The following is a 16,308-nucleotide window of genomic DNA, read 5'->3' on the forward strand; positions in this document are numbered from 1 at the left end:
TCCTGCTTCATGTTTGTTTGAATATCTAAATTCAAATAAAGCAAATTTGGTTTTAGCTGCCTTAGGCGCTTTTCCATTTTGATTTAATGTTTTAATAGTTAATTTACCTCTTTGTTTGTTTTTTGCTTTTGTTAATTGGATTCAATTTCTGATTAGACTTATATAAACTTAGTCAGAAGCGCATTATTGACCTCTAAATAGCATTTAGGTTAGGAAGAAACAAAAATTCTATCGAAATCTGAAGAATTACTGACGAGAAAGGTGGGGTAAAAAAATTTCAAAAATCCGGTTGATTGCTTAATGAAACTTGGAGGGCCTCAGTGTTTTCTAAGGCATACGTTTTATTTCAGTTATGTTTTTTTCTTAGATTATTTTTATTTTTTGACCCCAAATAAGAATAATTTATTGATTTTTTTTAAAGATTCTAAAATATGCATTAAGGGATGCCAAAACGGAACACCCTGCATAACATTAAAAATTCATAAGATTTCATTTACGTACAGATATAATGGCATAATATTGTTTAAAGCAGTAAAACGCAATCCTCTATGAATAAATGAAATTTTGTTAGCTAAAATAAAATTTATTAAATATTTTTATTTTAATTCATTTTTCTCTCGCTTAAGACCAGGATATTGATATGTATGGTTTCTTTTAAAAATTAAAAATGTGATTAAACGTTTAAGTTGACACCGTTATATCCTTAACGTATTCTTTTTCATCTCGGTTAGAAGTTTAATAGTAAAATTAAGATTAATTTTCGGATGCAAATTACTCTAAAAAAAAAGGATAAATGATGCTTTTTTTTTTCTTTCTCTCTTTCTTTAACTTACATTGTATTTTTTTTTTTTTCTCTTTTGAATATACATCTAATCGAGAAAATATGATTGAATATACATCTAATCATATTTTGAATATACATCTAATCGAGAATGTTTCCCATAGCATTTAAATGAACATTCCTTTTCACAGATCTATTGTTTGGAATATTAGTTCCACCAGTTTATGATTCCCTGCGGCCCAGGTATGTATAAAATCAAATCATATTTTTGTTCTTTAGAATTTAAAATTTTAAAAACATTCTCCAATTTAATTTTTTTTTTCAAATTTTATAATTTTTTCTTAAACATTTAATATTTATTTTAATTATTTTTATAGATTATTTTGAAAATAAATAATAAACATTTTTTGAAATGCGTTTGCTGAAAAGAGAACTAATGGAATTATATGTAAAACTGCACCTTTTGCCCTTTATTGAATTTCAATTTCAACAAACGTTTTTTAATACGTATTTATTAAAAGTAAAACCAATGGAATTGCATGTAAAACATTTTGCACTTTATGGAAATGTATTTATTGAAGGAATACTAAATGGCATTATGTGCAAAACTACATTTTTGTACTTTATTGAAATTGTATCGTGAATATTGCCTTATAAAAACAATATTCCTGATGCAATTTCAAAAAACATTTTTTTTAAAATGTGTTTGTTGAAAAGAAAACTGATGGAAAGGGAAACTACACTTTTAGCATTTTATTGAAACTGCATCATGAATATAGTTTTACTAACGGCTGTCAAAAACATAATCATATTTAAAATATTGTAAATATCAATAATTTTGAGCAATATAAGTAAATTATGTAGTAAAATCTGCATAAATATTTTGAACTCAAAATTATTTTAATTATTAAGAGAAAACGCTGATGAATTGCATGGAATAAATATGTGAATGAATCTGAAATGATGAAATAAGAAATTTTACAAGTTATCATGTATGATAGTTTGAAATTTGCAATTTCACCAATTTTTTTAATTGATAATTAACTAATTGTGTTTAGATGGATGAATTATGCTTCTTTAGGATTTGTTGTAGCTCACGAAATTGGCCACGAATTAATATTTTATTTCAGTAAGTATTCAAGTTTTTTCTTTGGAATGTTTTCAAAAATAAGTTTCTTTATCATTATGAAATTGCTTTTTAAGTTTCAGAAATGCATATTTTAAGCGAGTATTTTTTTTTTTTTTTTTTTTTTTTTTTTTTTTTTTTTTAAAGTCATACTATATTTTATTCGAAGAACAACGGGATATAAAGTTCTACAAGTTAAAAGGTGTTTTATATTTTTCTCCCATTATTTAAAAATATTTACAATAAAATTAAAAAATAGAATTAAAATGACGTTTACTAAGTGCGGAACAAGTTATTACTTCTACAAATGGCTTGACATTTAGTGGCATTGCTAAGCAAGTCTAGATCCGGATAAATTTTCCTAAATTCTTTTTTGTTTTATTAACATTTCAGTAATGGGATTATTTCCGCAATAAAAAAAAATACTTTGTACTTAAGTATAAAAACTCTCAAATATTTTCATCATATATTTTAATAATTGTTCAATAATTTAATCATTTAATAATTCTTGAATAATTGAGCATTATTAAAAAATTTATAAAAATGCAAAATTTTTAACAAATTAAGGAGAATAGTTTCCCCCCAAAATAAAAAATAATTGAATTTTACAAATTTTGAGTATTTTTTGCGAAATCATTTGAGTTAGTCAGTTAATGGTGCAGTATTAATTAAGTAGTGTATTTAATATGTTCCCCTCAAATTATTGTAATAAAACATTTCTTAATGACTGAAATAATACAATCGAAAAAAATATGTAACAAAACCCCGTGAATGTAATTATTCAAAATCTCCTTTTTTTTAGGAAAGTTTAATTAAATTTTTAGTTAGCACTATTTAAGTGTGGTGTTTAAGATTTGTTTAATAAATTATAGAAGTATAGTTATTACTAATTGTAAAATTATGCAGTCGAGTAAATTGCAAATTAATTTTAATTTAATTTAAAAATTAAAAGCAATTAGTAATAATTAATTAAAAAATCAATTTTAATTTAACAATTTTTATTTATTAAAAGTTAATTACAATTGATTCAAATTAATTTTAAATTTGGAATATAAATTTTTTGTACATAGTTTTCATAGAAATAAAAGCTAAAAAATACAACAATCTTCGTTCTTACTTATCGGAAAATACCCAACCAATTTCATAAATAGTAATAATTAAGTAGCGTGTTAAAATAGTGCTCGTTAAGATATTAAAATTTCACCTCAGTAAGTCGAAATTCGAATATTAGGTCAAAAGTTATTTAGGTTAACTTTTTGTTCATCCTAGTAATCATTAATCAGTCGGATTTGAATAAATACGGATCGGATTAACTTTTCTTTTAGTTCAATTATTAATTTTCTGGATTTAAATGAAGAAGTTTGCTCATTAAATCATAAAAAATAATTATATATTTTGAAAGCATCATATTATTAAATAACTAGAAGTTGAAATATGTATCTAAATTTACAGATGGCAGCACTATAAGTTGCCGCTCATATTATAATCGAAAAGAAATAAGAAAGGATGGATTAACTTTATCTAAAAGTTTAAATGCATATCTAAATCTCTAGATGGCAGCACTGTATGTGGCTGCTTTTGTAATCATAATGAAATGAGAAAGGGAAAGACATTTTTTAAAATCATCTAAATCTTTACAGATAATTTCCACAAGCACATATAATTAATACATATTTTTTCTCAATATCGTTTTATATCTAAAAGAAGAATAGCTAAAAAAAACTATTTTTTAACAATTTATTTTCTAACTATTTTTTACAATTAATATTAGATCATAAGATTCTGCAAAATAATTTATTACCGAAAAATATTATATTTTTATTTGTATCTTCATAATTTTGTGCAAAATACATTTGTTGTTTTCAAAGCTAAATTATTTTTGTCAACAAATTTTTTTTCTCCCAAGATTTTCGTAGGCCCTAGGCACGTGCCTAAATGTGCCTATAGGTTAATCCGGCCCTGAATTTAACGAATCATAAATCACCAACTCGTCAAAAATTGCTGATGTTATACTAATTCATTAAATTGTTTAATTTCTCTCCCACTAATTTTTTCTTCTTCCTTTATTCACTCGTTATATTAAGGATCATTCATGCAATCATCACTATCGTGATGCCACCATACTTTTCTTATTCATCCTCTAATAGGTATTTGCTATTCCTTTCTTTCTTTCTTCGCATACTTTTGAAATAAATTCAGAGATCAGATGATCTCGATCTTTTTCTTTATAATAATTGTGGAAATTAAAAAAATATTATAAAACTCAAAATAAATAGAAAAGTTTATGGTATTTTTGTGATATATTTTCATGTTGCAACACGACATAAACAAATAGGAATGAAAAATAGTTAAGTATCGATTCTTTATACAAATTAAACGCATTTTCTTTACAGCAACTTTAAAAACTAAATGTTTTATTAAAGAATTCAATTTGTTTCTTCCTTGTAAAGAATGTTGTCGATTTAAAATAATTTATTTTCCTTTACAAGTGACTTAAAAGGCAAAATCATTTTTTTTCTTCAATTAGCCAGTGACAAGCCTAAAAGAAACATGAAAAGTGAAAAAAATTATTGCGCGTAATTATGCATGACAAAATGTAATAATGGAAATATAATTTACTTTTCCTGTTAAGGATATATAGCGAGGAATAATTATAATTACATAATTTGAGATAATTACATAATTGATGATATACGCCACTTAACACAGCAATCACTGAAATTTTCTCTCGTTATACGTTGGACGATTAAAATGCTTAGAGTTTTACCTCATTCAAAACGTATAACTATTAAATATTGAATTATTATTTTTTCAAAAAAAAAAAAAATTATTTATGCTTTTGATATTTTTTGTCTCTTCTTTCAATTTGTGCTGTAATTCGCATCATAAAATACCAATTATAAATCAAATTGGTATAATTATTTTGCATTTTTAATTTCCTAAAATTCAGAAAACGTGAAAAGTTTTATCACCACTTATATTTTTTTGCACTGTTAGAAGTAATGGTGATATCTTTCAAATTTACTGCAAATTTACTTTTAAAGTATAAACCCTACCGCCAAATTAAACCAAAGTAATAAGCTTTTGAACTTTATTGTTCGACATCAAGTTGAATTAATATGTGGTTCTATTTAACACTCGATTGAAATTTCAGCAATTTAATACGATGTTATGATTCAAGATCTATGTAGAATCTATATTTTTGCGGGTTAAGAATACTGCAATATCAAGAAAGCGGCTTATCATAATTTCGGAAGAAGTCACTCCTATATTTCAGTATACTGAAGAAATTTGCCCTGTTATTGCAAAATGTTTTAGTTTCACAGTTTGAAAACCACTGGTATAAATTGTGTTTCATATGGTGTGCTAAAAAATAGTGATTAAATTAGTGCAATACGCTTAAATAAATATAAAGATGGAATCCGAGAAACATTTACGGCAGACATTTCATCTGGGTGTTCTGTAATGACAGCACTTAAATTACATTTAGATTCCTAGTTAAAAAAGAAAACAAAAATCCCAGATTGAGGATCGCAGATTATATTTAATCTAATATTTTTATAAATTGAAGAAAAAAAAACAGAAACGTTATCAGGGTCTGCTAAATCTTTAAACAGGAGAAAGTGGGATAAAAACAACAAAGTGAATACGATTACCTAATGCAACGAAGTACAAACAGGTTTGGATAGTTTCAGCAGCATTGATTCCTTAGTTTTTGACAGCGTTTTGTTTTTCGTTGGTTTTAATATTAAATTATTATATGATACCTAATCTGCATATTTTCTCCGGAAAATACTGAAAATATGCATTAAGGGTGGCCATTAAGTAACACTCTGAATGATATTGGATGTATATAAGAGCAATTATTGATGTGTCATTTCATCAAATTAGCAACGCTTGTCTTATACTGTTGGCCATAAGCTGGCATTTCACAGTATAGCCTTGTTTTCCGTATCAAATAACATTATTGAAAATAAACTGATCGAATGCATAAACTAATATTAGCAAACGTATTTAATGTTTTTATTCACTAATAAGCAAAGATTTGTTTTAAAGAATCTATAGTTTAGTCGTCATTTTTTTTTTCTCTTAGAAACAAATGAAATCTCTGATGAAGCTTTACAGAAGATAAACTCAACAGCCACTTGCCTTATTGGACAATATTCAAATTTTACACAAAAAGAAAATGAGAAAAAGGTTTGTAATTGCTCTTTTTCCAGTAAAATATACATTTCCAATAAAATATACATACTACAAAAGGCGAAGACAATGTGTGTACATAAAATTATAAATCCTAAACAAATATCGGAGAATTTTGACTTAATAAATATATCCCAAAAATAATAACAATTGGCCAAAATATTCAAATAGCATAATTTCTTTCTCAAAATTTCTCAATTACTAGTTACCAACATGAGTATACGTCACATTTAATTCACTTGAAAATTGTAAAAAAAATACTAGATGTCTAAAAGTAAAAAACAGTTTATTAAATCTATTATAAATATGTAATGAGAAAAAGATATTCGGTTTGCTGCCTTCTGCTTATGAAACCAATTATATATTTCCACCATTTATTAAAAATACAGCAGAACTTCTATTTAACGAACTTTCATTTTGCGTTTTTATTTATTTTACGATTTTTTTTTTTTTTTTGAGGAACCAAAAACATTTTGGAAATTTCTTTGTGAAATAACTTTCAGAAAGCGTAGTGAATTTTCGATTTAACGAACTTTTCTTTGAGATCCGCTTACGCTATTTTTAAAAATATTTCAGAGCATTTCAAACTTGTTAACGCATTTTATGGGAGTAAATGACTGTGAATTAATTTTCGAAGCCACTGCTTTATGTAATATTTTACTGCTTTCTCTAAAAGTTATCTTAGAGAAAGCAGTAAAATTCTTTTCCCTTTTCATTTGTATTTCAAACAAAAAACTTAAACCAAATTAACGGATTTTATCAATGGCAATTAAACCTAAGAGCTCGTGTGGTAATGTATGTTTAAAATTACTTTATAATAAATGCCGCTATAATTTTATACATACATTTAGCTTTTTTTAGTTGAAAATGCATGTAGTATGATAGTGATTGTAAAATGTTTTTCTCTATTCTTGGTTTCATACAGATTTCTTTTGCGGTTAAGATTTATAAAATAAATAGTAGGTACTAGTTTGCAAGATAAAGGTACATCAATAGCTTTTTTAATTTAATTATGCCCAGTGTTTATGAATAAAAAACCTGTTTTGTGTTGTTTAAGCATTTTAAAAGGTGATTTTCTATTTAACGAATTTTCCATATAACGAACTTATAATCGGAATTTAGCGACATCGTTAAATAGAGGTTCAACTGTAGTTACAATGTCCGTTAACTTGTTGAAAAGGCTATAAAACAAATATTTTTTCTACATATTAGATCATTACAACTGACATATTTGCGTAACTGTCTGAATTTCCTGACCATGCAGCACATTTTGTTGCAGCAAATAGTGATTATTTGAAAACATAGTTGTACAGTTTTTATCAGTTAAAAGCGCTAACTATATATATTGAGGAACCTTATAACTAATTTTGAAATTTTGTCAGGAAAGGTCCTGGTTTCCTGTGCAAAACAGAGAGAGCCGTTCTTATCTTTCTTCCTCTACATTTATTCGTTTTTCAAATAATCGGTCATTTTTTGTACGTCCTGTACAATTGCCTGGTTTCCGTGATTTTCGAAGCAAAATACAGAAATTCTTTCTTTGACTGGTATAACTGGTTTGTCATACGTTCCTCAGTTTGCAAAACAGCTCAAAGCCCAGCTCAAGTGCATGATAGAAATAGTTCATTTGCATGTTTTAATAATTAATGTTCAACTCATTTATGCACTCATTATTAACTTTTATGCATGGTTTTATGCATTTATTAAATCTTTTGCATTTTTATTCTTTTTTATTCCATTTTAAGTAGTTAAGCTATCTCTTTTACTTACCACGGAAGAAACTTTTCGTCACAAATTCTCTTTCACCTCCATTACTAATTTAAAACTTAAATTAAAGAAAAAGTGAGTTCAGACAATGTCATGAAGTTAGTCACGAGTAAGTCAAAAAGTTTCAATCGCCGAAAGAAAATTTAAAATATCAAAACACAAACAAATTACTGAAAGAGAACTTTTCTATTGAGTAATAAGTATCGAGTATTAAGTTATTATCTTATAATTTATTTTCATTTGGATATTTTACGATATTTTTTTTAATATTTTAAACTTTATTTCATACTTAAGGTTTGTCTGAACTTATGAAAGTGAGTTCAGACAAAGTCATGAAGTTCGTCACGAATAAGTCATGAAGTTTCAATCGCCGAAAACAAATTAAAAAATCAAAACACAAACAAATTACTGAAAGAGAACTTTTCTATTGAGTAATAAGTATTGAGTTTTAAGTTATTATCTCATAATTTATTTTCATTTGGATATTTTACGGGTTTTTTTTAATAATATTTTAAACTTGGTTGCTTACTTAAGGTTTGTCTGAACTTATGAAAGTGAGTTCAGACAAAGTCATGAAGTTCGTCACGAGTAAGTCATAAAGTTTCAATCGCCGAAAAACAAATTTAAAAATCAAAACACAAACAAATTACAGAAAGAGAACTTTTCTATTGAGTAATAAGTATCGAGTATTAAGTTATTATCTTATAATTTATATTCATTTGGATATTTTACGATTTTTTTTTTCGTATTTCAAACTTTATTGCTTACTCTAAATTTGTCTGAACTCACTTTTTTTTTTTACTTTAAATTTTAAATTAATTATAGCGTTGAAAGAGAATCTGGGACGAAAAATTTCTCTCCGGATAAGGCGTCCTCTTCAATTAACTTCTTTTACTTAAATTGTTCCTTTTTACTTACGTTATTCTACTTTAGTTAAATGTTCTTTAACTTGCTTTATTTTTAAACTTGCAATATTATATTTAAGTTACTTACGTTTCTCTTTCTTTTTTTTTGTTTCATTTTCAATAAGACTGATTCTGTCAGCATTTGAAGGAATAATCAAAAGCAATCAATTTTTGGTGTATCATGTGATTTCATATGATAGGAAAATAAATATTTTCATTGGTGAATTGATTATTCATTGCTACTGTTATAAATACTAAAATAGTACAGAAAAATGTCTTATTAATTTTTTTAAATATTAATATTTTATTTTAGCACTTTATTTATTTATTTTGAAGAAATACTGATTAAGATACATACAGTTGTAACCGCTAATTTTATGTCTGCTGACTATCTTGTAAATACTTCATTTGACTTTTCATTTTGACACCTTTTTTTGACATGTCATTGAACCAAATGCCTCATTTTGAATATTTCCTCACCGGTTATGAGACTCATAATTTTAATTATAAAGAATTAATAATTTTAATTTTTTTTTTTACTTATTAATTATTGTTCACTTAGTTTTTCTTTTTTTACATAAATTTGCATCTAAAACAATGTTCGATATTTTAGCATTCTTCTCAAATCAGCATGGCTCCAAACAAAAATGTCTTTAAATGGTATGCTCAAAAGTTTCATGATTTATTTGTAAGTTTCAAATTTTCTCCTTTATTACATTCTTTTTTTTTATCATAAATCTATTTGCTTATAGATTAGAAGGCTGCTAAAGTGTTTTATTACCTATCTAAAAAATTATTCTTTCTATTGAAATGTCACCGACGTAAAGGAATGATTCCTAAAAAGAACATATTATATATATATATATATATATATATATATATATATATATATATATATATATATATATATATATATATATATATATATATATATATATATATAATACACCGAAGAGCCATTACATTATGACCACCCTGCTAGACATGTAGGACCACCTTTAGCCCTCAAACCTGGTAGCACCCGACGTGGCATTGATTCCACAAGGTGTTGGTAGGTAGTCTGAGGTATTTGGTACCAAGAGCTCACCAACTGGTCCTGCAATTCTCTTACATGGCGAGGGGGTAGCGTGGCAGCACGAATTTGGTTTCCCAAGTAGGACCGCAAATGCTCTATTGGATTAAGGTCAGGTGAATTTGGGGGCCAAGACATGACTTGAGAGTCACTAGAATGTTCCTCGAACCAATCCATGACGATTCGACCCTTATGACATGGTGCAGTATCCTGTTGGTAAATATCATCCCCCCGCAGGAAAACTGTTGCCGTGAATGGATAAACCTGGTCTCCAACTATGTTCAAGTAGCTTACAGACGTCAGGGATTGTTTTATGAGGATTATGGGTCCTAATGTGCCCCAGGAAAATATTGTTCCTGGGCGAGAAACCATGAAAACCTGGGCGAGCCCATTGTTATAGATGGAGGGTGGTCATAATGTAATGGCTCTTCGGTGTATATATCGCTCATGATTAATACTCTGTTATCTATTACAAAATTAGCTTAGATTGATTCATGAATCAAAAGTACCTCATTTTATTCCCCAGGTTAATGGTACGTTAACTTTCGAAGAAAATCTTGCAGATTTGATTGCTATTGAACTTATTGAAAAGGTATTATTTGTGTTTTATTTTCCCTTTCCTTTTTTAATGTTATTTCATTTTAGTGCGAATTTTCTCAATGCTACCTTTTTATCGTGTATGAAATTGGTTAAATTAGTGATACATATGAAAAACATTCATAGGTTCACTTCCAAGACATACATATTTCTCATTATTTGTTAAAATGGACACTGACATGAGTTATCGGTTTCGCTAACTTGACTGATAGTCGAACTTCTAGACACATGACTGATAGTGATACCGGATTAAAACTGGTGATAAATAAGGAAAGAAAATCCGCAGATTCACTGCCAAGAAACATTTTAAAAACCGTTTGTTGTAAGTCTCTTACTACTTTAGATCATAATTGAGGAAGCTATGAGCGAATGCTTGAAAAATGTTTCAAAGAGCCTACAGTGTTATTAGCGCGTACCAATTTAAAAACATTCCAACAAGAAACTACAGCTTTTTCCCAGCTTAATGTGTTATTTAACCTTGGAAAAACCTCTTAGACATACATTTTTGTCTAAACCTCTTAGAAAAAAATGATGCGGAGTAAATTTGTACAGTCTGAGGATAACTGGAGAGAATAAAGTAATGGGTTCATATACAAGAGATCGTGAGTTCGATCCCCGCGAGCCGAAGACCGTGCACAAAATGGGGTCTCGTTCACGCTAAATCTATCGCGGTCACAAAATTCTCCAAGTTCTCACAAATCAATACCTCTGGGGGTTTTGGATCAGATATTGATAGTGCTCTGGTTCAGGGCAAAATTAATCTGTGGATTAATTGAAGGACTTGTAGGTATTGACAAGTAGCATAAGACAACAACAACAACAACAGAAATTAACGCTGATTTGATCAATTTTCTTATGTCAAATGTTAATTTATTTTTAATAAATTTCTTACATAAATTACACCAGTTTTTTTCTTGTTTATGCAGAGTATATTTTTTAAATAAGGGATTTTTCGAGCGTTCTGAAATGATACGACAAGAATAAATAAGTGAAAATGATAAAAATAAAGAAATATAAACTTAGAAAAGCGCATTTTTGATTATGAAATTACTTTAGTAAAAGTTATACTTATTAAGTAACATATCTTAGTGGTTCCATGATTCTCGAGGTTGTAGCATTGTAAGAGAAAATTACGACCTTTCAAATTAAGTAACTGTAGTCTCTCTTTCCCAGTATTTATAATATTTACACAGGGGAAATAGTTTTCAGTGCATTTATATAATTACTTACAGAGAAAGGAATTTTGTTAAAATTGCCTTACTGTATGGTAATGACATTTCTGGTAAAAGAAAAATAATAATAATAAAAACATACATATACGGTATTTAAACCATTCACTAGGTAAATTTTAAGTTCACATGGTAACTGGAAATTTCGATTTTCAAAATTATAGCTCTTATTAGCACAAAATTAGTAAAAATACAAAACTGAAAAGTAAATTAAATGGAATAAGTGGTTTCCATGTCATGCTTAGGTATCAATCATAAAATTATCATATTTTACCACTTTTACCAAATTTCATCGCAGATTATAAAACTAAATTTCATTTTTTATTTTATTTAAATCATATTACCAAAGCGCTTCAATAAAAATTGGCGAGCATTTTGGTGTTACCATAGAGCCAGTTTTAAGATTTAAAATCCTCACCATATTCTGGTAGTTTTGACCATAAATTCTTTTCTTTCTCTGAGTATGATCTTGCCCAATTCGAGTGTGAGAATTTTAATTCTGAAATTTATTTTCATTCGAAAGTTACTGGTTATTTTCAAAATGATGTCTTTGGTTTAGTTTATTTTTTATATGAATGCGCAAGTTTATAAGGAGCGTGTAGGCTTAGATAAATACATGTATATTTGTCTGCTCCTTTTATATTAACATTTAACGCAAAAAACATATAACCAAAACGTATCACATCATAAACTAAGATGCATTATCGCCTTCTTCTTACTACTCCCTGCGTTACAGAAAAGAAGGAAAACAGTATTCTCTCGAATAAATTTTAAGAAATCCTGGTCATGAATACATTTTTAAATTGCATAAAAACTGTAGCTAATAGAGAGAAACAGATTGCAGATTCAAAATGAAGATTCGCCTTCTTCCTACTACTCCCTACGTTACAGAGAAGTAGGTAAACAGTATTCACTCGGATAAATTTTAAGAAATCCTGGTTAGGAATACAATATTTAATTGCATAAAAACTGTAGCTAATAGAGAAAAGCAGATTGCAGATTTGAAATCAGTGACGTGAAAATATTTGACATACGTTCAAAAATCTCATGCAACAGAAAAAAAAAGTACTACATGCATTTATAGACGTACATGCTTTTACAGTTAACAAAAAATTATTTTTTATTGTAGGCTGTTCACTTGCTAAGGGATGAATTTTCACCAACTTGTGTGCCTGAATTCCCTTACTCGACAAGACAATTATATTACATCTTAATCACACAGGTAAATATGCATCGTTAGTTAATCATTAGCTTTCACTAAAAAATTTACATTGTATTTCACTTTGAATGGAATACAAAATCTATAAAATACCCTGAATTTTAATTATATTGAAAATAAATAATCAGTTTAATTATAAGTTTTGAACATAGTTTATTTCTTTTAGTGCTTCATTACAGTGCGATCAAAAAATATGTACGCTTTGATTTGCATTGATATCATCAATAATTTTTTTTAAAAAATTTATTTATTTATTTTTTTGCTATAATTGCATATTTTCTTGAACTCTCGATACATCTTTAAAAACACTTCTTTGTAACTTTTGAAGTTAACTTTGTTCGTAATCATGTTAAGAAATTTTTAAAATTCGTAAATGTAAAAGTTTTAATTACGAATAAAAACTCGCAAATTGATTTATTCCTAAATGTTAGCTTATAATATTTTTTTAAAATTAAAAGCATTTTTATAGAATAATTAATTAACTTTAAAAATGGACTATTTTCTCTTATATTTACTGTTTTTTTTTTTAAGCTCTGGTGTGAAACTGAAATGGTAGAAATGGATCTTGAAGATAAGCATGCTGCTGCAAGATTTAGGCAAGTAAATCGTTTTTAAAACTGTACACTGTATGTAAAAAGTCTGGTGCAAAATTTCGGTAAGAAGTACCGGCACTCAAAGTGATGGTATTTTTTACCGTAAAATATATTTTTATTGTAAAATTTTACGGGGAAAAGAATCTGATATACCATATTTTTAGAGTAGTATTTACTGCAAAATTGTTGAATCACTGTATTTAAATAAGTATTACTGCGAAAATTACGGTATAAAATTTTACTGTAAAATGGATTACATGGATGATGCACCTAAATTGCCGGTACTTTTTGCTGTAAATTCATCCGGAATTTTTTGCAGTGTACAAATTAAATAGAAAAAAATGATCGGTATAAACATTTAGGATAGGTTTAGAAAATTAAAATGAACTAGCTGAAAACTAGTATGTTTAACTATCATTCATAATATGACTAAAAATGCTGTATTTAAGAAATGTATACGTAGAAGTTCTTACTTCCGGTTAAAATTACATATTTAAGAATTTTTTATAAATTCTTAGAAATGTGGGGCTTGATATTTTAAATTATACTTTCGAATGTAACTTTAATAATGTGGTATTCAATTATATTATGATTTTGGTGTGTGTTTATTTGTCTTATAGGATGACTGGAATTATGCAAAATGCTGAAGAATTTTCAGAAGCTTTCCAATGTGATGATTTCAGCTTTATGAATCCAAAAGTGAAATGCTCATTTTTTAAATAAAATTGTTGAGAAGTGTAGATTTCATTTTTTATCGTTTGTTTGTTTAGAGACTCCGTTGATTTTTATGTTTACTGCGTGTTGCATACAGCTGCTTTAAAAGGAAAAACTAGTTATCATATATAATGCCTGTATTGAATGTCCCATAATATCTCATACAGTATTTGTATCGCAACATAAAAAAAAGAAATTCTAGTCTCTAATAATTTGTTTTATAGAATTTTTATGAGGTATTACAAAACTTATGCAAATGGGTGCAAAATTTATAAAATAAAAAAATAGTGCGTGGAGTCCCTCCGCGCGGAAGAAGTGAAACTTCGTAATGTGGAAATGAAAATAGGAAGGTGCAGAAATTGATTTTTAGTGAAATCATATTGTTTCTTTAAGACAAACTTTATTAACAATGCTTACAATTCACAATTGATCGCATCTTTTAATTATCATTTTCGAGTGGAGAAATATCCAAATCTATAACATTTACAATGGGATTATGATAACTAAAGTAAGATACGAAATGTTTGAGTTCTATTTTTTCAATATTTCTTGCAAAAACTGCATCAATGGTAGTTACACCTTTGGTTGTTGGATCATTCCTACCATTTATCATTTCCAATCCAAATTTGTCTTTAAGGAAGGTTAATAATGTTTCAGCTTCAGGTAACGAGAAATTCACATTAAAATCTCCTGCAAGGATCACAAGCCGCTCATAATAATCAATTTTTTAACCAGTAACGCCTGCCAGAGCTTGTGAACCTGCAGTGGATAGTGGCAATAAATATTTTGCAATTAATAATTTAAAATCCCTCATGGTTGCATTTGGTGAAATGTAAATGGCAATTAGAAAAGAGAAAACCTAACAATCAATTGGTATTCACAAGAGACGTACCTTGACATAACCTTAAATCCGTCACATTGTCCTTCGGGTTGTTTTCACTTATTTTTTACAATTGTTATCCACTAAGTTTGAAAATAAGAAATACTACCCTATTAAATTATATGTGTATCAAATCAAACTAAAATATTTATAGAAAAGCAATACTTTTATGACTTTTATTATTTTTATGCCAGTGAAAACCAAAACAATATGGAAATGAATGAGGGAAAACTGGATCCTACCACGTGATTTCCCGGCCAATTAAAATGTAGCGTTAAACGTTTAAAGCAACCTTGTTGGAAGTCGCATAAGAAGTTTCACTTCAAAAAATAATAACCGAGTGACTGTAAAAAAAATTAAAATAGTAAGAAGTGACAGAGTAATCTCATTTTTTCTGAAATAGCATTCAAAATGATCGATTGTTGTCTGGTCAAGGCATACTGCATGATAAGAAAATGTTCCCGTAATTTCAAAATGATAATAATAGTTAGTCTCGTTAGTAATAATTTAGCTATTTTTTTTAAAATGGGAAAACTTAATGAATTCGTTCTTAATGAATTCAATAAAAAAAGAGATTTTGGAAAATTCTTTTTTTCCTAATTCTGCAGCAACGACGCGAATATGATTTTTATCCACATGATGGTCTTACTTTGCATTCAATGAAATGATAATTCTAGGTGTGAACTGGTGTCCACATTCTTGCTTTAACCTAAAAATACAATATATTTTAACAATAAATGAAAAATTTATTAAAATAGTTTTAAATTTTTAGAACTTTATTATCCCAATTTCTGTGCATATCTGAAAATGCATACAGGAAATACTCGTTTAAAAATGAATTAATCAAAAAGTAAGTACCATTAAGGTAAATTTTTAATCTTTTTCTATTTAACTGTAAAAGTGTGGTTAACAAAATGTTTGCTCATGCAAAACCGTCATATCATTATAATTGAAAAAAATATAGTTTTCATTTTTTTAGGATTTATTTTACTTATTTTTATTTTGACAAAATTAAACCATGAAATGACGCTATTAGCAGCTCTACAAAATAGTCTAGTGTTATGCCTTTATCCAGCGTTTCTCAAACTTTCAGTATTCACAGCCCAGTTTTCAATCATAATTTTCATCGCATCTCCCACTTACAGTAAAATGTATAACAACAATAATGTATATTGAGTATTTTGAATTCTGTCTTTAAATTATTTTTAACTAACTGCCATAACAACAG

The 16,308-nt window shown here is 27.5% G+C and overlaps 1 protein-coding gene across 2 annotated transcripts in view; it reads left to right on the forward strand.

Annotated features, from left to right (window-relative positions):
* Positions 1 to 14,226, forward strand: part of LOC107438035 (membrane metallo-endopeptidase-like 1) — a 36,228-nt gene extending 22,002 nt beyond the window's left edge. The window contains exons 15-22 of one of the 2 annotated variants that reach the window (XM_087153210.1): positions 973 to 1,024; positions 1,840 to 1,910; positions 6,001 to 6,104; positions 9,390 to 9,464; positions 10,375 to 10,440; positions 12,804 to 12,896; positions 13,425 to 13,489; positions 14,107 to 14,226. In XM_087153210.1, the coding sequence (XP_087009336.1) occupies positions 973 to 1,024; positions 1,840 to 1,910; positions 6,001 to 6,104; positions 9,390 to 9,464; positions 10,375 to 10,440; positions 12,804 to 12,896; positions 13,425 to 13,489; positions 14,107 to 14,209 (629 nt within the window). In that variant the 3' untranslated portion in view covers positions 14,210 to 14,226. The remainder of the gene's footprint in view (positions 1 to 972; positions 1,025 to 1,839; positions 1,911 to 6,000; positions 6,105 to 9,389; positions 9,465 to 10,374; positions 10,441 to 12,803; positions 12,897 to 13,424; positions 13,490 to 14,106) is intronic. The other variant, XM_087153211.1, reaches the window with a different exon arrangement.
* Positions 14,227 to 16,308: the final 2,082 nt, after the last annotated feature.

This window comes from Parasteatoda tepidariorum, chromosome 10 (genome assembly GCF_982258835.1).
Source record: "Parasteatoda tepidariorum strain Cologne lab strain chromosome 10, Ptep-v5.0, whole genome shotgun sequence".
NCBI classification, from domain to species: domain Eukaryota; kingdom Metazoa; phylum Arthropoda; class Arachnida; order Araneae; family Theridiidae; genus Parasteatoda; species Parasteatoda tepidariorum.